Source organism: Gavia stellata, chromosome 1, assembly GCF_030936135.1.
Source record: "Gavia stellata isolate bGavSte3 chromosome 1, bGavSte3.hap2, whole genome shotgun sequence".
NCBI classification, from domain to species: Eukaryota; Metazoa; Chordata; class Aves; order Gaviiformes; family Gaviidae; genus Gavia; species Gavia stellata.
The window spans coordinates 102,529,276-102,553,751 of NC_082594.1; the positions used below are offsets into that span (position 1 = coordinate 102,529,276).

Below are 24,476 nucleotides of genomic sequence, written 5' to 3' on the forward strand. Positions count from 1 at the left end.
GTCACGTGGCCCCACGCCGGCGGCCTGCGTCACGCGCCAGGCGAGGGCGCGCGGCTGCAGCAGGCCTCGGGCGCCCTCCGCTGGTGAGCGGCGCGGCAGGGCGCGGGGGAGGGGACGGGACGACGGCCGGCCTTCCCGCGCGCACGTGCGCCCCCTCTCGGGCGCCCCTCCTGCCGTTAGGAGACGTCCTTGAGCGAAGGGTAAAAGCAATCGCCCTTCCTCTTCCTCCCCGGCCCCCCCCCCCCTCCATTGCTGGCGCTCTGCCCTTGGGCCCGCGCTTGCCGCGCCCCCTCGGGCCTGCGTCGCTGCGCGGGCGGCGGCGGGGACCAGGTGAGGCGGGGGGTGCTGGGCAGCGGGGCTCTGGGCGGAAAAGTGCGTGTCGCGCTGCGGGGAGCCTCCCCCACCCCACATAACAGCTTGGGGAGGGGAGGGGTGCCGAGTGCCCGGCTCCTCGCATGCGGGTAACTGCTTTCCTCAGCCCTCCTGTGGCACATCGCCTCAGGGCACTCGGCCTTCTTCCCGCAGCCCGCGCGGGGCGGCGGTCGGGGGGCGCGCGGGGAGCCGCAGGAGGGGAAGGCTGTCTCGTGCGCCAGGCCCAGCGGGGGAGAGGGGCGGGGCGAGGCGCGCCGTTCGGTGCCACCGCCCTCCTCGGCCTTGCGGGAGGGGGGGGGCTCGGTCTTGCCCCCCCTTACCTAGCCCCCGCGGGGAGAGCTGAAGTCAAACGGCTGGGGAATAAAAATCCCCTCAGCCGGCACCCTTCGGTGCCGTGAGGTGAGTGCTATACATACAGTTTGATACTTTTTTTAAGCACAAGTATATTAAAATCAAGAGTACAGAGTTATGAGAAAGTCAGTTTCAAGAGTGTTTTCACTGATCTTTCCACTTAAGTAGTAGTTACCTGGATTTTTACAGCCATATGGAACTAAATTACTGTCTTTGCCAACCACCTAGAAGGAGAGGAATCACTAATTTATATCATAAATGAAAAAAAATTAATAAGGTCCATTATAATAACCACAAGCTGATTACTTTAGTACCTTACCTGGATCAAAATCAACTGAAAATATTCAAGATTGATCCAATCTTCCATCCAGTCCCAAGTACATTTCCTTTCCCGTCTCTTTTCAGACAGATTAGTGCAGAAGGGCAGTTTGTTATATGCAGAACATATAAACACTATTTATTCCTTAAACTTAACCTTGATTTAACCTAGTTTTTTGTTTGGACGGGAAGTCAGCAAAGGCTATGTTGCAGCCACTGATGAATCTGCGAAAGGAGACTTAGCACCATGTATGTGGCATTTGTCTTAGGATTTTCATTAATAAAGAGAAGTTAGCTGATGTGTAAATTGTGTGTGCAGTTTGTATGATATTTTTCTACTTTGGATTTTATATGAAGACTTACTTACGTTGTCATTTGCTAAAGGTGTTCCTTTTGCTGTTTCCCAAAATCATTCGGAAGCACTGGTATTCCTGACAGAATGAGATACTGTCTGCTATTGATCTGTTCCAGGTTCCAGATTTATAACCTTACTCGGCACAAACGAAGGAGGCTGGCCACTAGGATGTGGGAGCCCTATATCCTGCTGGGATACAAGAGTTAATCTAAATGAATGTGTAATCTGAACGCTACTTCAGTTGTTGCTGTGAAATACCAAAAGGGTACCATCATGAAATCCTTTGAGAATGTACCAGGTAGTAGATCCTGAGGCATTTGTGTATGTGAATAGAAAATTTAGTTGATCGCTGAGTGCAGGTGTATAGAAGAAAAGGGGAAGATTTGTTTCAGCAGAGTTACCGCTCAGCATAAAGAATATTTCTAGTTTACATTGCAGAGTTTGGAGAAAGGCAATACAGCTTTGGCCTTTTGGGAATTCTGCAGTGCAAAAGAAACCTATGCTACTGTTGCTGTACTGGGAGAAAACTATATTGTGAATTGATTTTCATTAATATTGTAATACTACTACTTCAGTAGTAATTAATAAGAAATGCAGGTTTCAGTATTAGTCTGTAAAAGACAAGAACATTGCGTACTGTTCTGAAATTTTGTAGGGATTTCTTTAACAAGTTAAAGATAAGACTTAAATAATTTAAGTTCTTCTAAAAAGCATGTTTAACAAAATTTTTATAAAAATGTGTTTATAGGTCATTGTTTATAATGTCGCTGCATCTGAAGAAATATAAAGTGGCTTTGTCATGCTGATTAACAACATAGGGCATCATTTAATGGTACGTCAAGCAATGATTCCAAGAAATCTGAAGCCATTTCCCTACATTTGTGGCAACAGAATGTTGTCGGGTTACAAACCTAAAAGCAATGTCAGGGACTCTTACAAAATTCTTGAGCTTGAGGAAGGATGTTCCCTTGATGATATCAGAAACTCGTATCGAAGTCTTGCCAAAAAGTACCATCCAGACAGCGGTTCTGCCACAGCTGATTCCGAAGCATTTATGAAAGTAGAAGAAGCGTACAGAGTCGTGCTCAGTGATGTCGCGACCAAAAAGAAATCAAATGAGAATAGTGAAGAGGAGGAAGACCAGTTCAAATCAAAAGCACCACAGCATAGACACTACTTGAGTTTTGAAGGCGTTGGTTTTGGAACACCAAGCCAAAGAGAAAAGCAATACATGCAATTTCGAGTAGACCGTGCTACAGAACAAGTGTTGGAGTACCGGAAGCAGAGACTTGAAAGCCAGTACGCTGTGTCTGACCTAATGAAAGCCAAAGATGTGAAGCAGAGCAAAAAGGTGAAAATAACTCAGGCAGTTGAACGGTTAGTTGAGGACCTCATCCAGGAATCGATGGCAAAAGGAGACTTTGACAACCTCAGTGGCAAAGGAAAGCCCTTGCAAAAATTTTCAGACTGTCCACATATCGACCCTATGACTCACAACTTGAACAGGATTCTAATAGACAACGGATACCAGCCAGAGTGGATCCTGATGCAGAAAGAAATACGGGAAACTATTGAGCGGTTAAGGAAGAGTATAGTGGCATCTAGAAGTAACCTTGGAGGGCCAATGACACCGTATAGGCAAAAGCAATGGGATCGTATTTGTGAGCAATTTATAGAAGATATCGGGAAATTAAACAAAAGAATTGACAACTTCAATTTAGTTGTTCCTATTCTGAGCAGACAAATGGTGCACTTCAGTGCAGACAAAGAAATTGTTCGAGCGCAAAAGACTTACGAAGCTTTGATGGAAAACAGAGAGGCTTCTAATTCAAACACAAAGGAAAATGAAGAGGAAAATGTTAAAAGATTTGGGTGGAAGTCTTCTCTATTTAAGTGGTTAAACCTTACATTGAAATAAGATAATACTAATTCATCTGTCTTGTCAAGATTTTGAATGCACTTTATTAATGACACTTGTAGCGCTAGAGAAATTTCAGGTACACTGAAAATGTAAAAATCCAGCTGTCCACTGTTACACCAGTTAAAAGGAATTGGGTTGGTTGATGTGCATTTGCAGGTGCTTAATTGATTTATTTGTGAATGTTGCTAAGGAACAAATAAATTCAGTTACCCTCTTGCAGCTCGTTTTACTTCTTAAATCAAAATTAATGCTTCACTTTCATATGGAGTATAATCACTTTTACAGTCATCTCTTCAAAAGGTGAAACTGAAGCATAACAAAAATACATTAAGGATGGAGTGGAAGTAAAAGTCTTGCTGTAGCCTGTTTGACATTTATCCTTTCTTATTTAAATGCTTACAGCTCATAAATTGTTGACAGGCTTCACGCATTTTTTTAGAAGTACATTCATCTCTTGAAGGTTAAATTAAATGGGAATGAAGGGAGGGTTCTGGATGTCTGGTCTTGGATGGTACATTCTGCAGAAGTCCATTTTTGGATCTGGCTCTTAACACACGGAGGTCTCAGAAAGCATCTGAGCAAATAAGGAAGACTGGCCAAAACTGTACCCTAGTTGCAGGGCTTTTTGGAGGCGAGAGGAGAAGGGAATATTAGTTTTCAAAAGTAATAGTACCATTTAAATATTTTAGAATATTGGCATTGAAGAACTGACACTGGAATGTTGCTGTACTATTAAAGTTTCTGGGCACTGGCTTGGAGGGTGGGAAAATCTCCATGATGCCAAAGATTTATTTATCTTTACTAACCTCTCAGCTCCCCACACAGCCTGATTTTCCTGGAGGACTTTGCCTTTCAAAAGGTACCACTGGGTATGTCAGCATCTGTGTGGGCCCCATTCCTCACTCGTGCCTCTGTGACTCAGACTGTCGCTGTCTCCACCTGTGCAGGAGTTGTGCTGTGCCCTGCTGGCCTGCGGGAAGGTGTCCCATGTCTGGTATGCCATGAATTTCCACTATCAGAATTCTAGAAAATGAAGGTAGATAATGATCACAACCGTCATCCTTTGGCAGATGCCCCAGCACCAGCAGAGTCTGAGTTAATGCGTTTGCTTTTGGGCAGGTAACACTGCACGTGCTCCTTTTGGTCTGCGCTCTTGCTCATCTAGATGAGGTCTTAACATGCAGGCAGAATATTATTTGTATTTGTTGGTAGAATGGGTTAGTTGAAGTAGTATTTGTCAGAGTATTATATAATCTAGTAATATAATTGAATATTATTTATTGGTAAACACTATAGGTCGTTCAAGCCTTTGTGTTACAGCAAATAAGTAATAATGACAAGATGTTTGTCATGTTTTAGAAATGGGGCTAATCTCAGCTTCCTTTAACATACCTTTTTGTAGGAATTAAGGTGGCAAAAGTAAAAAGAACAGCGTTACGTGCAGACTGATCTGTTGCCCCTAGGTCATGCCACCGGGATTCTTGTGCTGTGTCGTGCCCTGGTGTTAGCTGAAAGGATTAGGTCATGACTATTAGTTCCTTTCTGCTGAGATTCAGTTAGGAGGCAGGGGTACACTAGCGGGGCATGGATCAGCTGGGCCAGCCAGTAATTAATGTACTCTTCAGTGGCTCTCCCAAGTTTGCAAACACAGTAAGAAATAACGGGTTAAGTCCTATATAGTGGTGAAGTGGGAACAAAAAGTGCGTGTGGTCTTGATCTGCCGTATAAGTAGCCCCAATCTAAATGCTCAGAAAGGAAAATCAGGTTACATGGCAGTCCTCTGTTTCTGGGGACTCAGTAAGAGTTGAGATTGCGGTCCTTTCCTTTGTGGTACAGATATGATTCATTAAGATCGTGGTGGTAGACTAGGTGATACCAGAAGGCATTGACCTCATAAGCTCCTCGCTCATTTTAGCAGCTGTTTGTATGAATGTCTGTTTATTTCAATAACTTATCTATGCGTCCTTGCTTTTAACGAAAACTGTAAATTAAACATTTTTATGGAAGTCCTTTGACATAGTACTCTTAAAAAGATCAGATTTTGATTCTTATTATGATCTACAGGAATTGGATCTGAATTGCTGTTTAAACTAATCCAGTGACAAATTTAAAAAGAGCTAATTGCAAATCAAATTCATTGCACAAGAGTAAACAGAAACCAGATTGCAATAAATCCAGCTTTGACGGAATCCACTTTGGCTCACAATGAAGATAAGTATCAGCAGTTTAAATATTTAAGTTGCCGTAATGGATGAGTCAGCATACTGAGTGATTTTTATGTTCCTTTTAAAGCTACTTGGTTTTAAATGGAGTAGATGTGACCTGACTTTCAGCACTTTAAATCAGCCTTACACTGTCGTCATGAAAAATTGCCAGGCACAAAAATCCACTTCTTCAACATTTACAGCAATGATGATGATGAAAAAAATAATTTAAATTTTTATTTTCCCCAGGTGTGTGGAGGAGTATATTTTTGCAGGGCTGGTCTATTTTTTTGTTGCTCTGAGCTCACAAAATCTTAAGAGCAGCATTTAGTCAGTACTTCTAGAAAAAGTAATACCAAGTACTGCATACCAATTAGAAAAATTAGGAGAGAACAGCCTTCAGAAGTAATTTTTCTGACACTAGACTGTTAATCTGAATTTGGTAACGGTTACCTTATTACTGACTTCAAAAAGATGAAGTCGTTGCTGATTCCAGATAAAAATACATGTTGCTTATTCCCAGAACTCCCTATATGTTGGTCTAATTACCGTATGGCTCGTGGCTTGAAAGGCTTATCCAGATGACATCTTAGTACGAAGACAAAATATTATTGATATTTATTATTAGGATATATTAATTGAGGTATCAGTTTTTCTCAGGGTGAGGTATCTCTTTCTTGCCTAACAATCTGATGGCTCTTTCAAGCACTATTAGCAAGCTATACAATTATACATGTTAGTGCTTTCTAATAAAAGGAAAAGCCGTACAGCTGTAGACTATCTGAAATAATGTCTCAGGCTGTCCTACAAACTGAAGAGTTTCTATATATGCTGTAAATGTTGAGGCCTGCGGAGTATCTTTCTGTTCCAGAGTAATAACGGCTCTCAGGATGCATGTGGAGTTACAGAGAAGGCTCTGAGGAGGAGGAATGAAAGTCATGAGAAGCCAGAGCAGGGCATGCTCTAAGAGTCAAAGCCAGGTGGTAAATCTTTATTCTTAGTGGGAGAAACTGCGGGAGAAGGCGATGTGTGGTGTCTGCCTTCAAGTTGTTTCCCTACCAGTTGTGTTTCCCCGGATGCGGCAACCACACAATTTACCTTCCCACAGCTGAGATCAGCTGTTAAGAAAACAGAAACGTGTGTGCATGCGTGGGGGGGTGGGAGGGGTGATAGAAAGGGCCTGGAAAGGAGAGCGGAGATTAGGGGGAAAGCAAACAGCGTGTAATGCTTCCAGATGGGGGTGAGAAGATGGTGGCACATGTATTAACAGGGATAGAGGTTGGAGAGTAGGCACAAGTGAATGACAAAAAAACATGGCTATGATCCGTGTCAACAAACAAGAGTTTTGTTACAAACTTTTTCTTTATGGTAGTGTGCTGAGCATCACGAGCAAGAAGCTACCATTCCCGTTGATCCTCTGCAGTGGGTAGCCTCTTCTCTGGGCCAGATAAGGTGAGAAAGGGGGAGCTTCTTCAAAAGAAGACTGTGGCTTAGCTCCAGTCCTGGGGGAACACAGTGAACACACTGAAGGAAAAAAGGAGGGGAGCTGAGAGTGGAGGGCTCGGAGGACAACTTTTAACTTTGGGTGGGATTTCATGGGGCCACAACTTAACTGTCTTTTAACAAGAAACTGAACATTCCGTTGCCATTCAATTGCATATTTACAGGCCTTTCTCACAGCGTGCCTTTTGTTACTCAGTGCCTCATATTGCTCTTCATTGTTCAGGAGCAATATCCTTGAAATGCCTTCCTCTTTTTTTGTTTATCCTGTTCTACTCTTAAATTTCTACTTCTCATTTCCCAGACTGATTCTGTACTTTATGTTATCTGAGTGTGAATTTTCAAGGCTAATCACTTTCCTGAATTCAGTACTTAAATTAATTCAATTGCAGCATTTTCCCTTAGTATCTCTAAAATCTTGACATAAATTTTTTTATAATAGGCAATAGCCTGTATTTTACAAGATGGTTCTTTCTTAAGGTACCTCTGGTGCTGGTATGGCGCTCTTTCCAGTGCTTTGGCAAGAAATAGGCCAGAAAGCCAGAAAAAGAGAACTGAATCCTGTGTGTGGGAAGTATGAAGGGAATTCACTGAGAGCCAAGAATTTTGGGTCAGTTGGTCTGTTTCGGGCACGTTCAAAACCACGTTGCAAGCAGACATCTACTCACGTCCATTGTGCAACCGAAATAGTGTAGAAACACTCTTGGCTTTCCCCAGGCAGGGCAGGTACGGAGAGATCCCGGGGTGAGTAGTGCCGGGCAGGGCTCCCCGCTGGCTCATCCCCAGCCCCTGCTCGCTTCCCATGTTCGGGAAGTGGGAATGTGAGGAGGAAGAACGTGAGCATCAGCAGGCTGCTAACGAGGGGGACGTGCAGGTGGTGCAATTACTGCTCGGACCCTGTTGAAGCCGGCTGGGAAATGGGGTGAAGTCAGAAAGAAATTAATTCAGATGCTTCTTCCTGGACAGCTGAGAGGAGCGCAGAATTAACTTACTAATTCTGTTTGTGTCTATTAAACGAGACGTGGGGCAAAGGTGTAACAGCCGTTTGTGGTGAAGTACGCACATCCCAATGTGGGGGCCGCTGGGGGGATGGTAAGGTTGGCGCACTGTGCTTTACTCGTGGGACACCGTAAGGCGACGAGGGATACAGCGGATGAGACGACACGGGTCAGAAGCGTTTGGGGAGACGACTGCAGGCGCCCGATGCGGCACCCAGACCCGCAGGCTGGGGCGGAGGGGGCGTGTGCTCCGCTGGGGGGCGCGGGAGGGAGCGCGGAGGGCGGGGCGAGCCGGGCCCCGCCCCACCTGAGCGCGGCCTCGCCCACCCAGGAAGAAAAAGGGGCGGGGCTTACGCCGGCCCCTCCTGCCGACCGTCTCTCCGGTCGCTGGCGTGGGCTGCCGCGTCGGCCAATGGTGGCGCCCCGTCCTTACCCAGCCTCCGGTGACGCGAAGCGCTAGCTTCCGATTGGCGGGCGGCCGCGTCGCTCGCGGGTCTCTGCCCCCCACCCCCGCTCCCCGCAGGCGGAAGAGTCTCGCCCAGGACGGGGGGTACGTGCGGCGGTTGTTTTTCTGCCGCTCCGCTGGCGCCGGTGGGGGCGAAGGGCGGGCGGGGTTGGGGGGGGGGCGCCGCCGCCGCGTGCGCGCTGGAGCCAGGGGCGGCGGCGGGGCGTTGGCGGGACGGTAGCGCAGGACACCCGTGTCCGGCGGCAGCGCGCGCGCCCGCCCGCTTGCCTCCGACGGCCCTCGCGCGCCCCGGAGCCGCCTCCCTCCGCCTGTCCTCGCCGAGACGCGAGGGACCCTCCCCGCCGCGGGGAGCAGCGGTTCTTCACTCCTCCTGCGCTCGGAGCCGGGGGGGGGGCGCTCCGTCGGTGCCGGCCCGGTGCCCGGGACTCCTCCGCACCCCCCGGTGCTGGCCTGGGGCAGCGCGAAGGGGCTCGGCGCGCCTCGGGCTTGGGGCGGGGGGTGTCGTGTCCGGCCGCGCTTCCCTGCCCCTCACGGAGCCGTGACCTTCGGCCGTAGCGCGGCCTCAGCCGCAGGAAGTCGCGGGCCGGTCTGCGGGGGCCCGAGTGGCCGCGGGGGCAGCCGGGCCCGTCCCTCCGCTGCAGGGCCACAGTCGGCCTGCCGTTACCCGCACCTGGAACGGAGGCGGTGGTACTGAGCAGGAAGTTTGAGGTCCGTGGTGAAATTTTTAAAAAATTACTTTTTTTTTTTTTTTTCCCCCTAAGTAGTGTGCCTTCAGCGTAACAGTTACTGTCGGGGCTTTGATTGCAGCTTTGGGACTCTGCCTCGTATTGCCCTGTCATGGCTTAAGCCCATTCAATAACTATTGATGCACATAGTATACTCTTATGAGCAAAAATGGGCCTGTGGATAACTGCAGAATTGATCTTTCTTTCTGACTCTCACAAGTCTTCAAACTTTAATAGCGCTTTTAAAGAATAGTTGCTGTAGACAGCAGTCACGTTGCTCTAGGGCTGAGCATCACATAGATTCGGGTAAGGTGATTACATCTTTAATGATTTTGCCACACAGCCTTATTTTTTTGTAAGTTCATTTAAAAGTTCCTTTCTTTCCTCCTTCTGTCTATGTAATACTCAAAAAACAGACAATATAGCATAGTGCTATGGTGTATGGGAAACTGAAAGTGAAACTGCATGTAATTACTGGAATGAGTGAGTGGTCTAAAGACCCCCTTTAAAAAATTACAGTGGACTTGATAGAAATGTTCACATAAGCTCCTTCCAGCGACTCTGCCAAATAACTTTTCATAGTATGTGCATATGGGGAAAGTATGTGGCTTAAAGCATGTTCTGATTGGTTGTGTGTCAAAGGTGCTGTCTTCTTCGAGGAAAATAGGATTTCCTTCTTGACTTTAAATTTCTTCTCTTCCTTCTATCTTCTGCTTTCCCCTTTGGAAATAGGAGGACCCGTTCTTTGCTAACCTGCCGGTATTCCAGGGCCCTTGCGCAGCTTCAGACAGTTTTCTTTGTGCAGGATTTTTGTATTTTCTTGCAACTGCTTTAATAGTTCGTTCGAGTGAAATCAGTTCATTTTGGGAGAGAGAAACTGATTTTCAGATGAAAATTCTGAGCTCTGATTCTTGTGTTTTCATTTCACTTAATTTGTCTGAATAATATACTAGTTGTTTTAACTGGAGTGCAAGCATCTACCAAGTACTATTTTTACAGTGAGTATAACTGTCCTTGATAGTTCTTCAGTCACCAGTTTGTTCTTGCGGGTGTTCTTGTGTTTCTGTTTATTGGATGTGAGTGAGAAATGTTTCCTGAGAACAGTGGGAGAACCTGTCTGCCCTTGGAAAAGGGGAGGAGACAGATTGTAGGAAGGGCATTGAAGGACAGCTAGACAGCTAATGCCAGGGGTTTTTCCTGTTTCCTTGCTGTGAAGTATGTGGATGTAAAAGTTTAAACCAAGAGAGTGAGTTTTGTACCTTCATTCAGGTAAGAAAGTCCAGCTGAAAGGATCTGTCTTCATCAGAATTTTCTGTCTGTGTAGTAGGATATATGGGCTGAAACCTGTGTATGTGTCCGTATAACCCATATGAGGATAAAATTTAGCCTAGCTCTTACGGTCTTGGTGGAGACTCAGCTTCATAATGTCACTGATCTTTCACAGTTGAAATGCAGCTTATTATTTTCTTCCTTCTTTGCTAGGCTGTTGAGAACTACATACAGATGGAACATTATCGTAGAATCACAGATTGGGTTGGAAGGGACCTTCAAAGATCATCTAGTCCAATTCCTCTGCCATAGGCAGGGGCATCTTTCACTAGATCAGGTTGCTCAAAGCCCCATCCAACCTGACCTTGAACACTTCCAGCGATGGGGCACCCATATCTTCTCTGAGCAGCCTGTTCCAGTGCCTCACCACCCCCATCGTAAAAAAAAATTTCTTCCTTATGTCCAACGTCTTTCAGTTTAAAACCGTTGCCCCTTTTCCTGTCACTACAGGCTTTGGTAAAAAGTCTCTCTCGGTCTTTCTTATAAGCCCCTTTTATATGTTGAAAGGCTGCAATAGGGTCTCCCCAGAGCCTTTTCTTCTCCAGGCTGAACAACCCCAACTCTCTCAGCCTTTCCTCATAGGAGAGGTGTTCCAGCCCTCCCAAATGGGAGGCCCCCATTTTTGTGTCCCTCCTCTGGACCCACTCTTAACAGGTCCGTGTCTGCTTGTGCTGGGGTCCCCAGAGCTGGACACCGTACTCCAGGTGGGGTCTCACAAGAGCAGAGCAGGAGAATCACCTGCCTCGACCTGCTGCTTATAATGCAGCCCAGGATACAATTGGCTTTCTGGGCTGCCAGTGTGCATTGCTGGCTCATGTCCTCTTTTTCCCACAGGGCTGGACTCATTCCATTCATCCCCCAGTTTGTATTGATATTGAGGATTGTCCCAGCGCGGGTGCAGGACCTTTTACTTGACCTTGTTGAACTTCATGAGGTTTGCATGGGCCTGCTCCTCAAGCTTGTCAAGGTGCCTCTGGATGGCAATCCTTCCCTCTAGCATATAAAAGCCAGTATTGTATAATAGCTACGTATTTATTTAACAACTTGTGAGAGGGTGGCCAACCTGTTGCATTTGGGTTGGCTCTGTACTGTCTGTCCTCCCAGTAAGTCCGATGGGCACTATGCTTACCTTTTAAATGAGAGCATGGAGAAGTAGTTGGTTGGACTTTAGGCTGGACGAGTTGTTCTGCTGTCTTTTTTATGGGAACCCCACAGCCCTTGTTTGTTGTGCCCTCAATCAGGTCTGCATTTGATCAGAGATGGCATTGTCCTCTCACAAAGAGAGGAATATCCACGCATTGGTCATAGAACGTAGGCACATTCAGTAACACTGGAAGAAATGGTGTATCACTCCTTTTTAGTCATGTATCTGTGAAGTCTGTACACATATGGAGCTATGTCGGTAGTGAGAGAAATGTTTAATTATTTTTACTGTTAAGTGGGGTTCTCTTGAAATACTTCTATGAAAGACTCCTTTGCAGAATTCTAAACGGCATCAGTTAATGTTTAGATCATCCTAGAAATAAGGGCGGCGGCGTTAGCACCTCTGTTTCCTTTTACTGCTGTTCGTATTCTTGCATGCCTGCTCTAGCACTGACCTTTCTTTGAAATCAAAGCTAGTTTCTGGCATTAGACACATGTAGAAATAATTCTAGACTTCTCCTCTGTGTTCTGTTGCAAATTCTCTGCACCTTGTTTCTCTGTGTTTGTCATCTTATTCCAGTGAAACAGGAGAATGGTGTTGTCAGTTACCAGTCTTTGCTGTAGGAAGATTGCTAGCAGATAGTGTTTATCTCACCTATTCACATTATGTAGGGTGCTTCTCTCCTCAGCACAAAGATAAGATTAAAGCAAAGTGCAGGTTTGTGAGCCAGTATCAAGCACCAAAAATACAATTTCTGAGCAAATAATACGCTTTGGCAGAAGGTTGCCCTGTATCTTAGAAGGTATTTAAAAAAAAAATCAACTTTTTCTAGTCTCCCTAGCTTCACTCGTTTGTCACTAATGTAATTGTGAAATCTCTATTTGATATCCAATACAATTAAGTATTGAGAGAGATTTTGTCTCAGATTTTTGAAGTGAGCACAATCCCTCAGGTTTGTCACCTAATGTTTAAAAAATGCTTAATAATTAAGACAGGTTTTTGTGCAATGTATAGTATCCATAATGTTTATCGTTACTGACTTTGCAAAGTTGAAGGGGTTTTACTAGAATAAATGCTAGTCAGTGTTTGGATTGGAAGTTGGTTTCATTATGTTAGCTGGCAAAACAAACTATACAATCCTTTTAAATCATAGAAGGGAATGAACTTTTTCATTTCAGCTTTTTGAACTGGAGCATTTTTGTAGGAGTAAGAAGATGTCGTTTATGAAGTCATCCAAGAATTTAACAGGCTATTTCTTAAGTAACACAAACTCACAGAATGGCTGGGGTTGGAAGGCACCTCTGGAGGGCACCTGGTCCAACCCCCCTGCTCAGGCAGGGCCACTTAGAGCAGGCTGCCCAGGACCATGTCCAGATGGCTTTTGGATGTCTCCAGGGATGGAGACTCCACAGCCTCCCTGGGCAATCTGTGCCAGTGCTCGGTCACCCTCACAGTAAAAAAGTGTTTCCTGATGTTCAGAGGAAACCTCCTGCCTTTCGGTTTGTGCCCATCGCCTCTGGTCCTGTCTGTCACTGGGCACCACTGAAAAGAGCCTGGCTCCGTCCTCTTTGCACCCTCCCTTCAGGTATTTATATACACTGATGAGATCCCCCGAGCTGTCTCTTCTCCAGGCTGAACAGTCCCAGCTCTCCCAGCCTTTCCTCAAATGAGAGAGGGTCCAGTCCCTTCATCTTCGTGGCCCTTCACTGGATTCTTTCCAGTGTGTCCATGCCTCTTGTACTGGGGAGCCCAGTGTGTGGCCTCCCCAGTGCCGAGTAGAGGGGGAGGATTGCCTCCCTCAACCTGCTGGCAGTGCTTTGCCTAATGCAGCCCAGGGTACCGGTAGCCTTCTCAGCAGCAAGGGCACATTGCTGGCTCATGCTCAACTGGCTGTCCACCACTTTTCTGCCAAGCTGCTTTCCAGCTGGGTGGCCCCCAGAACATACTGGTGCCTGGGGTTTTTCCTCCCCAGCTGCAAGACCGGGCTCTTCCCCTGGCTGAACTTCATGAAGTTCCTATTCAGCCCATTTCTCCAGCCTGTCGAGGTACCTCTGGACGGTATCCAAGTAGAGGGTGAAAAATATTTTCTGTTGTTGTTGACATATCTGAAATTGTTTTTTCCACTGGCTTTTCTTGACCTGCTTTCTGAATTGCAGGAGAACTTACGTTATGTTTGAAGGAGGTGACTTTATTTAGATATGTTAATACTATTTAAATGGTCCATTATGCGAAGAAATTCCAAAGGAAAATATAGCTTCAGTCATTCTGAAAATGACTGGAAGTGTATTTGCAGGCAAGATAATGACTTGGGCGGATTTGACATAACCACCATTGTGTCCAGTGGGGAGAAGAAATAGTGCAGCATGTTCATCTATTTACTGGCCAGCCGCATGGCAGGGTGAGAGCCGTGTAGTCTGTAGTGGCGACAGCAATGGGAACCATGAGCTGTGCTCCAGTGTGGGTGGGAAGGAGGTGGGAGGGGAAGGGAGGAATTACTGCAGGATGAGGAAGAGACACATTCAGGGTTTGAAGAGGAACAAATAAAGTACAGATGGAGCCGTTTTAAGAGTGGAAAAGAAGGAAGGGCTGTAGAAGCAGTCGTAAATTTGTAATGGCAATTTTGTATGAACGTTGTAGAAAGAATAGGGATCTGAAAATTGCTAGGTAAAAGTGTAATCTAGGAAAATAACTATATGGTAGGGCCCAGATATTATACAAAACTAAAATAATTTTGGAATTGAGTGATTGAGTGATGCTTTAAGATAGCATTGTAACTATGGATGGACTTCTGGAACTGGATTCAGGAGGACATTTTTTTGGTCTTATTCATAGGAGGTGGCCTGTGTTTGTAGCGTAGGCAGACTCTGTTTATTTGTTTGTTTATTTTTATTTTACTTCTTAGTGAAGACTTTCAATTGCCATTTTTAACCAGAAGAATGTTCTACATCAGTCTTTCCTGTAATATAATCGTAAGGGTTGTTTGTCCGTTAGCCTTTAACAAGTATCTGGAAATTATTTATGGCAGATTGGGAAAATACAGAAGTTGACAATACTAAAACAAAATAGAATGGCATTAAGAGCGGTTGTGAGTCACTGCTCAATAGAAAGACTAAATATTTTAACTTCTGACACTCCAACTATATATGCTAATCATTTCACAGTGTGAGAATAGATGTAGTGTAGTGCAGAATCTTTTAAAGCTACTGTCTCCCCAAACTGTTGAAGAACTGTGTTGTTTCAGTAGGCACTTTGTAACACTAATTAACTTTACTTTCGTCTTCCTGTATTTAAAGTTCTGTGTGATCCTCCCTCTGTGAAGCAGGGCATTCTTTACCCTTGGTATTAGTTGATTCACTGAGTTGATTCCTTTTTCCCTGTGTTAGAAAGGCACTATATTATCTGCATTATTTGGAGACTGGAAGTATGGGTGTCTTATGCAAGGTTCCTTGGCCTGACTCAAAGACCAAGTTCTGGTCTGCGTATGGAGCCCTGTTGTATGTATCTTACTTTTTTAACTGCTGATGCCGGAGAGAGGATTATGGTTTGAAGATGAAACTTAGATTGAAATATTTGCTTTTTCCCTCCTGCTTTTTTGCTTGCTTTTATTTTTGTGTTTGAACAAACAGTACATTCTATTTAATTTCTTTTCTATTTCAGATACGATAATTTATATGTCTTGTGTAAGTTTTTGGGTTGTGTGATGATTTTATTTTGTAATTCTGTTTGCAAGGTAGGTTCTTTTTTTGAATATAACTCAATATAGAATCCATAGAGTATATGGAATACTTAATTGTGTTTAAAAAAACCAAAAAAAAACCCCAACCAAAATAACCCACCAAAAAAACCAAACCCAAACACATTGTAAAGATTGCTCGGGACAGTTGTCAAACATCTCAAGATTTTACTATTTTGTGTTAAATGCATCTTTGGCTGTGTTTCAGGTATTTAGGACACGGTTGTTAATGGAAGAATTCATGTATAAGAACAAAATAAGAAGGGCAATCTAATCTTTGAGGAAATGGCAGGATTTCTAGACAACTTCCGTTGGCCAGAATGTGAGTGTATTGACTGGAGCGAAAGAAGAAATGCCATCGCTTCAATAGTTGCGGGCGTATTGGTAAGTTTTTAGAGGATGTGAGTTATAACTGTGTTGACAAATTTGGAAGTACGACAAATTTACATTTTTGTTTCATATGTTGTGAAGGTTCACTCTTTAACTGCACCTTACTCCAGTGTATTTCTTAAACTTTTTTTAAGTGTAATTGTTAGGCAGCTTTTTTTACAGGTCACATAACTTTGCATTTTGTCTGATAGTGATGTATCAGTTCTGCTATCTCTTCTTTAAAAAAGATTTAAATTCCTAGTGGATTTTTGGCATAATTAGATATGTTAGAATATCTATGTTATACATAGTTTGTATTTCATATGTGTTGGGAATCTGGATTCTTGTTCTTAAAGCTGTACAGGGAATTTAGCCATACACTATACTTAATTTGAACAGAAAATGTGACTGATTCCCAAATGCTCCTCTGAAAACGTCAGCGTTAATGTTTATGCAGAACTTGCATATCAAATAGATTTAAAGTCCAACTTAAAGCTAGTAACTTTCTAGAATAGTTTATACTTGTTAAATGACAATTAAACCAATGGTATGCATGAACACTTGCCATGTTTTGTCTGCCTGTCTCTGGACCCTTCTAGCCTCATAATACTGGTCTATTTTATTTCTAGTTTTTCACAGGTTGGTGGATAATGATAGATGCTGCAGTAGTTTACCCTAAGCCAGAACAAATGAACCATGCGTTCCATACCTGTGGGGTGTTTTCAACACTAGCTTTTTTCATGTAAGTTTGTATAAAGGGGGTTCTTACAAAATAACATGAGCTGTTAAACACAGTTTTTACGAGACAATATGGTATATGATAAAACTATGAATCACTTGGTTATAAATTACTTATGGGTAATCTTGTTGTACCTTTTTGCATGGCAATCTGCAGGCCTTTTTTGTTTTACCTGTGGCCTTTGTTTCTGATTGTAGTCTGTTTATTCATTGTTCTGTCTGTCCTCCCCATCTGTTTAGGGTAAATTGCTTTTTCTGTGCACTTTGGCTGAATGTAAGAAAGCAGACCTTCCTTTATGCAAGTGGCTTTCTATAATAAGCATTTAGATTCCTAGATCAAAATTCATGTAATGCAGCCCAGTTGCTTACCTCAATGTAAAACATTTGACTGCATTTTCCCCTGTTCTTAAATAACTTTTATAGCTGTCTCTGGCCCAAAACTTCCTCAAATGGGAGAGGTAGTAGTATTATAGCTATTGTTATAGAGATGTAAATACGGGAATCTTGAAGGAGAAGTAATAGCTTTTATTGAATCGTACAATATTGGTGAGAAAAAAAGGATGCCTTTCAATATGCAAGATCTTCTTAACACTTGGTATCTGAAAGTTTCTGTTTTTTTTTTTTTTCTCAGCAATGTAACTCATTTTAAGAAAATGTATTGTCCCTCTTTACAGGGTGTCTCTCACTTGAATACTTGTGCTATTTGTTGTGAAGGAAAGGCATCAAAAAGCAACTTGTATCATAATCATGAGAGCACTGTGTTACTGGCTGTTATTATTCCTGTAAAGAGGCTTTAGATGTTTTAAAAACTTAAACAGCCAGAAAGTCACCAGGAATATTTCAATCACTAAAAAGGGCAATTCTTTCATCTTACAGGTCTGTTAATGTAAAAATTTAAGTAACACTTACGAACAAATACAGGGTTTGCTTGGAATCCAGTTGGAATCCTTCCATTAAGGGACATATGTGACTATACAGAATGCCAAGTAATTTTCCCAGGATTTTTCGCATCTTAAAAAAAGCTAGCTTTTTACTTTTAAATTGATTTTCTAATAAACTGAAGTGTATACATTTTTTTTTTTTCCCCTAGGATAAATGCTGTATCAAACGCACAGGTGAGAGGAGACAGCTACAGTGACGGATGTTTAGGAAGAACAGGTAAATCAACTCAGCATGATTTTTAGAGTTAAAAGACTGATTATTTAGGTGTTTTTTTTCTAAGTGGTGGTTAAACCTCTGCAAATCCTGTGTAGCTGCTGGGAGAAAGAAACTTCTGCCTTGTGGTAGGCTATGGAGCAGCCATTCCTTAAGAATGTCTTGTTTTAGAATGTATTGAAAATGTTCTGTTTCCTCTGTATGTCACCTACTGTGTGGTATCTGTGGACCTGCTGTCCTCTCTCTGCTTTCATTCACAATTCCCTTACTATTCCCCATGTGGATTCCAGCATCTGTTTCCACGTGATTTGTAGAATGCCTCACCGCAAATCTGGTAGAACTTACTGATTTTTGAACTAGTGTACGATGCTTTTTTGTGTGTCATTCATAAATCAGCTCAAGAGAATCTTTGCATAGAAATACTTTTCCTTTCCCAGGAGTGAGCAGGTTGATTATTTTCTATGGTGTCATCTCCCTTTTTCAGCAGGTAATGTCTAGCTATGGTAGATATTGCCCGTCTGAAAATACCGTCCTGAAGTAAACACAGGAAGGGTTTGTTTTGCGTACCCTGTTGGAATGCCATCTTTACCTCAGAAACACTGTATCTTTGGTAAAGTACCTCATCATTAGTCCAGTCCAAGTTGTGTTAAGTGATGTTATAGGCATTCCCTACAAGTGCGGGGAAATTTCTGGTAGTTCTCTCTGCTCACTAAAATAAGGGGAATTCAGCTAATGTGTGTTTTACTAGGGAAGGCAAATTTTGGTTTATCTTGTCCTTCATATAGGGTTTAATCCTTTCCCTTTGTGCCTTCAGCAAGATAACGTATTTTATCATAATAGAGTTGTATCGTAATTGGATCATCCGTCACTATGGATAATACTCTATGTGGTTCTCAGAGGTTTTAATATTTCCTGCAGGTGCTCGTGTCTGGCTCTTCATTGGCTTTATGTTGATGTTTGGTTCACTTATTGCTTCAATGTGGATTCTTTTTGGAGCATATGTTACACAGAGTAAGTGTATGTATTTTTGCATATAGAAAAGTACTTTTGCTGTCAGCCGAAAGGCAGAAAATCCAGAAGAATGGAAGTGTGTGGTCTGGTTTTGTCAGAGCCATACCATCTAGTTTTGTAGTCGGTGAATGACACTATGAATAGTGTTTTAAATACACCTTCCAATACAAAAGAACTTAATATTTCCTTTCTTACTTTGCAGACACTAACGTTTACCCTGGATTAGCAGTCTTTTTCCAAAATGCATTGATATTTTTCAGGTAAGTTATATGGGTAGATTTCCCCCCTTCCAAAGGGGTGTCTCACCTGCTTCCATGCACATTGATACTCCTGGAAAATAAGTTCTTAAAGCTGGAGGCTGACTTCAGGCTTGACCTTCCAAAATGTGGAGTTTGCTGCTCTCAATGCAGGACTCTCCATATTTCAATTTATTACCCACCCTGACCTTTACTTGAGGAGGGTGACAAAGGGACCTCTTGGGTCACTGAGTAAACTGACATTACACAGAGAACGGATGTGATATTATTCAATGCATAAACTGATCAAACTATTTCTTAAAAACTATTTTTTTTTTCACTCTGCTACTTGTTTCTATTCCCTTTGCTCCAGTGCTTAGAAACAATCTTTTACTTACCCCTTATCAGCCCATGAGAGGCTCTTCACTCCCCTCATGCTCCTGTTAGTCCAGCTCTTTCTGGTATCACTGAATTTACAGCTCTATAATGTGGGTGACTAAGGATATAGACAGTATTCTGGGTGACATATTGTTAGTGTCTTGGGATAATGGCAATAATGCTTTCATCTCTGTACTACAAATACCTTGGCATATATCTGAACAGCACTACGCAGGAGATCCTATTGCCCTTTTCCTGTCTATTTCATACCGATGGCTTGATTATCTGCTAATTGATACACCTAGATTTGTTTCTACTGGATGAGCTTTCAGTTCTGAAGAGTGTTAATTTTTTTTATAGGAGCATGATGGTACATTTTGTAATACTACACTTAAATCTATTTATTTTATTTCATTTAGTATCATTAAGTGTATTATATGACAGTTTGAAACTATCTGTACTCTTTTTAGATGTATAATGCATTCTGCAATCCATGAATTTTATTAATTAATAAAACACAATGAAAGCATTAAATAGTGTAACTTCTGAGACCACTCACTGGAACAGTTCACATAACCTCCTCTTTGGCAAGTTCTTACCCGCTTAAATTACTGTCCTAACAATTTTCTTCTAATACCATATCAAATGATTTGCAGTGAGCCAGATCAATTGGCTCTATGTGCTTCCCTGTTTGGAAAATCAGTTATGTTCTTGCAGAAAATAACTGTTCCTAAATCTCTTCTGTAGTCTTGCACATGATTGAAATGGGAAACTGATGGAGGCAGACTTTTGAAATAGTTTCACCAAGCCTGAAATCTTTAGTCTTATTTCAGTAGTTTGATTCTCTTCCATCAGTGTGTTGTTCCATAATGTCTGTATTCCCTGAACCGTGTGTCTCCTTCAGGACTTGTGCTTCAGTCCTGGTTGTTACTCCACCAGTTTTTTATGTAGTTTAGCATGCTGTATTAGTAGTTCTCTTCTCCAGTTAATTGCCCAGGTGTCTAACTTGTTTTACTTATTATCACTTATTATTGTTCTTCTCGGTGTCAGTATTTCTCATTTCCCTCCCTCTTTATTCTCTTTAGTATGACTGTGCCCTTCTTTACCTGTTTGGCTATAAGAAAAAAATAATATAAAGTGTAAGGAACAGTAAGGAAATCATGCTTGCTTTTGTTCCCTCAACATTTTTTTGATTCATGACAATATGTAATTGCATCCAACCCCTTAAAAGGAATTTTGGAAATCAAGTTGTAATTTGGATCTCACTCATCTACCACAGGATCAATATTGTTTCTGAGTTGCTCATAAAAATTTAATTGCTTAGATTCTCTCCTAGCATGATGCATTATGTTCAGCTGATTGCCAGATGCCAGGATGAGACTTGCTGCTCCGTAACTCTGTGGGTCAGTCCTAGAATCTCTTAAATACCAGAATTTTTTCTTTCAGAAGGGCAGCTGCTTTCACTGTGAGACTGGCTATTTTTTTATTTGAGCAGTTGCTTCAGCTGGATCTCATAGTTTTAGCAATGCATATTAAATGAAATGTAAGTACAAAAAAACCCCAGATACTGACTTGAATAAAAGTTAAGGTTACTGGAGGGATGTTGATTTGCAGTGTAGATAGTATAAGGTTATAAGGATACTATTAAAATTACCTTTTCCACCTTATGTATGGACTGATTTTTTTTCTTTTTCTCCCCCCCCCCTTTTAGTACTCTGATCTACAAGTTTGGAAGAACAGAAGAGTTATGGGGATGAGAGATCACGTATAGCATTGTCTATTCCATAGTTGCTATGTCGTACTATGTATGTAGATATATTTAGATTTATTCTTGTTTTGCTTTCTAAATTGTATGAACTGAGACAAACTAGTTTCTGTAATAAGCTCCCTCTTTTCACAGGACAGATTTGTGAATATGTACATATGACTGTATATATCTTAAAAAGGGAATGTCAGGCTTTCTTTCTGAAACCTTCGGGCTTATTTCTTCAAATACATGGGTTTCCATCAACTCCTAAGACTTGATCTTCCAAAGCTTCACATGTGTCAGAGACTTCAGTGGAACTAGTGATGAACAAAGCAGGAGAAAGCCTGTTGCTTGTAAAAGGGGTTATTACTTTTATACATAGGTGAGCTAGAGCCAGTTTTGCAAGGGCTGCCCGTGTAACCTGAAGGAGTAGTCAGTGCATGGAAGTGACCCAGCTAAGCCTGTATTTAATGAGGGTAAATTCTATTCTATGCTGAGGTAAGAGCTGATTTTAAGAATTTTATATAACTGTTCAGAAAAATATAAAGTAGCTATTTTTTTGTAAAAGGTTATGAATTTTTAAACAAGGCCCTATATTAAGCAGGTTCTGCATGGCAAATCAAACTGTTCTTGACTTCTGATTGCTATAGCACAAATGACATTTGGTAGCACCGCAGTCCTTAGAATTAATCTCATGCTGTTCAGTGTACTGGATAGCAATTAGTATTTAATGTATTTACAGATACTAGAATAAAAAAACCCCAAACTAATGCCAGTCATACTTAAGGAATATAAAGAATCAGTGAGAGTCAGACTAACATCTTTAAAATTACGCTAGTATAATTTTCTTCAGGGGAAGCTTTTTGCTGATAAATGAACTGTTATCCTGCTACCTATTATGTTTTCTATTTAAAAGGTGAGCATTTCAAGTGGGGATATAGTAAATGTATTTATTGCTCATGATCTTACCTTGAAATAATTGCCAGGTTTAGGACCGCCATTTGCCCCAGTTAAAATGTATTTATCTCCTAAATTTCATGGGCACTTTATGGGAATGCTTCCATTATTGAAATCCCATTTCTTCTAGCTGGAGTATACAGAAAGGGAGAACAATGATGTTTTATAGCTTTGGACTGATCTTGTATTCATCTTGCTGTTGGCAACTTCTTTGAGTTCTATGCGGTTTTTAAAGCATTTGAATCTACCTTGTGTCTAAAAGCTTTTATAACTTTCCATGTATCAAGATCGCTGACCAAATGGTATTAAACTGCAGAATGTAACTTCTGTGCATGGTTACTATATGCTGTTAGTCATCTAATTGCTCCCTTGTGGGAATCTCTCCAGTGGACAGAATATGAAGCAAATACTGCAGCTGAAATTGTGCTACTGGCTAGACTAACTTCATCCCAATTCCACCATCCTGCAGTGAGTTACTATATATTCACTGGTGTTAATCATAGCTTTGTACATAAGTTGTCTGTTTGGTTGTAATTTCAGAAAACTGCAATAAACTTATGTTCTCAAAATAGCGAACTTCACAAGGTAATTGTACAGTAGGACTCTACTCAGTAGGTCAAGTAGTATTGATCTTGAAGCAAGTCTTATACCAGCTAATAAGTAAACCCAAGGTTTTTGTTCTCTGTCAGTTTCTTGCTTAGGAGCTTGGGAATGTTTGTTGGCTTTTTTACTAAGTGAGAAACAAGTGTAGCCTGTAACTGATCCCATTTAGAGTATCTTGCACCTGACACTTGAACAGTGTTTGATTCTGGAAGAACTCTTATGGTGTGCTTTAATACAAGTTCCTGGTTAAAAAACAGTTTCTTAAGAGCAGGGGAAGAGCTGCTTTCTGAGGTTACCTGTGTTTTCTACCAGAAGTTTGCTTTCTTGCAAGTATTTCTTGACCATCCTGTCTGGTTTTAGCGAACTGGAATGGTCATGCTCTCTATACAGCTGCTAAGAGGAGAAAAGAGACAGCTTTGAGCATGTGTCTTTCCTGGTAGCCTAAGCTGAAAACAGGTGTAGTTTAAGAACCAAGCAGGCTTCACTCAGAATATCCTGAGGTCTACTTTTATACCACAGGTGGTTCCAGCACAGGCCAAGGTGGATAGGGTTGGTTCATTTTAGGTTAATGCCTTGGCCTGCTGCAGTTGGCAGTTGTGAAGATAATCCTCGAGTTACTCCTAGCAAAAGGTTTTTAACTTTGGCCTATTTGCATTACGAAGTATTTGTACAGTTACAACTATCTCTAACAGAAGTCCAGTGTAGGGCTTATTCAGGAAGTTGTATGCTATATTGTTAAATATTCACAGGAGATGTTTTAACTGCCTTCTTATTTATGTCCTCTTATGCATTTAGGTTGTTCCTTTTGCAAGCCTGTGGTTCTTCATTTGTTTACAGCACAGTATATAAAAAGAACATGGATACACTGAAAAGCAGGTATTACGCAGCTTGTGGCTGACTTGAAAATTCTTACCAGACTTGAAGTATGACTAAGTCTTCAGGTAACTACGTTGTCTTGGCATGTTGCCTAATCACAAGGAATAGATTAGTTCTACAAGGAAACAACCTCATGAAGCTTTTGGAAAAGATGTTACTGATTTTTTCATGCTAGTCTTGTGTATTTGTAGAAAGGGTGGAACAGCATTACCACAGATAACCCACAGCTCTGACAGTGACCAGGTTCATTAACAGTAATAAGTAACTTGAACAAGTCATTTGCAAGCAAGCATATACATTTTTTTTTTTAAACAACTTGTATCAAACCTAGGGGAAAAAGTCAAACAAATAAAAACAATCTTTTTAGTACAGAAGTGGTTCATTTGTTCTTTGTGCTTTATTAGATATCTTCTAGACCCCACAGGATTCTGATGAAAGGCTTAACTTGCAGTCTTCTGCTTCAAGGGACTCAAAACATAGCCCTCTGTCAACTTCATTTGCAGGGCTAAGCTGATAGTCAACAAGAGATTTTAGTGTCTGATAATTATTGATACATGTTATAAGCAAAATTATTTTGAAGTATTTTGCTGTGAAGAACAATTGTCCCACTGCAGGAGCAGATTAATGCTTCTCATGAATGTGGTAGGAGGCAGATACTAGGAGGCCTTGCTTGGAGCAGTTCTTTGCACAGGTTCATGCTGAGGAGAGTAAAGTACTATAAAATTTCTTTTTAGATGCCATTTTTATCTGGAGGGAAGAAACTGCCACAGAAGACTGCATGTACTTAAAATTATTCAGAAAAGCATACTGGGGTGGATATAACACACATTGTGAAGTCTGTGTTAGCACTCAAATAAGACAACAAACCAAAAGCCTCTATAAAAGTAATAGTGCAATTATTCACTCACTGAAGAATTCCAGGTTGTACTACATCCTACCATAAAGTGCTATTATTTCTCAATGCTTTATTTCAATTTGGGGTGGGAAATA

At 42.1% G+C, this 24,476-nt stretch overlaps 2 protein-coding genes across 3 annotated transcripts; both read left to right on the plus strand.

Moving 5' to 3' along the window:
- Positions 1-273: 273 nt before the first annotated feature.
- Positions 274-3,536, plus strand: DNAJC28 (DnaJ heat shock protein family (Hsp40) member C28). 2 transcript variants are annotated; one of them, XM_059820387.1, is made up of 3 exons: positions 274-330; positions 1,513-1,694; positions 2,145-3,536. In XM_059820387.1, the coding sequence occupies exon 3, from the start codon at positions 2,196-2,198 to the stop codon at positions 3,312-3,314; it is 1,119 nt and encodes a 372-aa protein (XP_059676370.1). In that variant the 5' UTR covers positions 274-330; positions 1,513-1,694; positions 2,145-2,195; the 3' UTR covers positions 3,315-3,536. The 2 variants fall into 2 exon arrangements, with proteins under 2 accessions (XP_059676370.1, XP_059676379.1); XM_059820396.1 differs by lacking the exon at positions 1,513-1,694 and having other exon boundaries at positions 275-330.
- A 4,979-nt stretch (positions 3,537-8,515) lies between these two features.
- On the plus strand, positions 8,516-24,475 carry TMEM50B (transmembrane protein 50B). The gene is made up of 7 exons (XM_059819166.1): positions 8,516-8,569; positions 15,625-15,800; positions 16,415-16,527; positions 17,614-17,681; positions 18,597-18,689; positions 18,892-18,949; positions 21,015-24,475. Exons 2-7 carry the CDS (start codon positions 15,702-15,704, stop codon positions 21,058-21,060), a joined length of 477 nt encoding a protein of 158 aa, XP_059675149.1. The 5' UTR covers positions 8,516-8,569; positions 15,625-15,701; the 3' UTR covers positions 21,061-24,475.
- Position 24,476: the final 1 nt, after the last annotated feature.

Bases quoted from the DNA above. Each gene is read 5' to 3' on its own strand.
- DNAJC28 (XM_059820387.1), top strand. From the start codon at position 2,196: ATGCTGATTAACAACATAGGGCATCATTTAATGGTACGTCAAGCAATG.
- TMEM50B (XM_059819166.1), top strand. From the start codon at position 15,702: ATGGCAGGATTTCTAGACAACTTCCGTTGGCCAGAATGTGAGTGTATT. The intron at 16,528-17,613 runs GTAAGTTTGTAT...TTTTTCCCCTAG, and splicing joins TCAACACTAGCTTTTTTCAT to GATAAATGCTGTATCAAACG. The intron at 18,950-21,014 runs GTAAGTTATATG...CCCCCCTTTTAG, and splicing joins AATGCATTGATATTTTTCAG to TACTCTGATCTACAAGTTTG.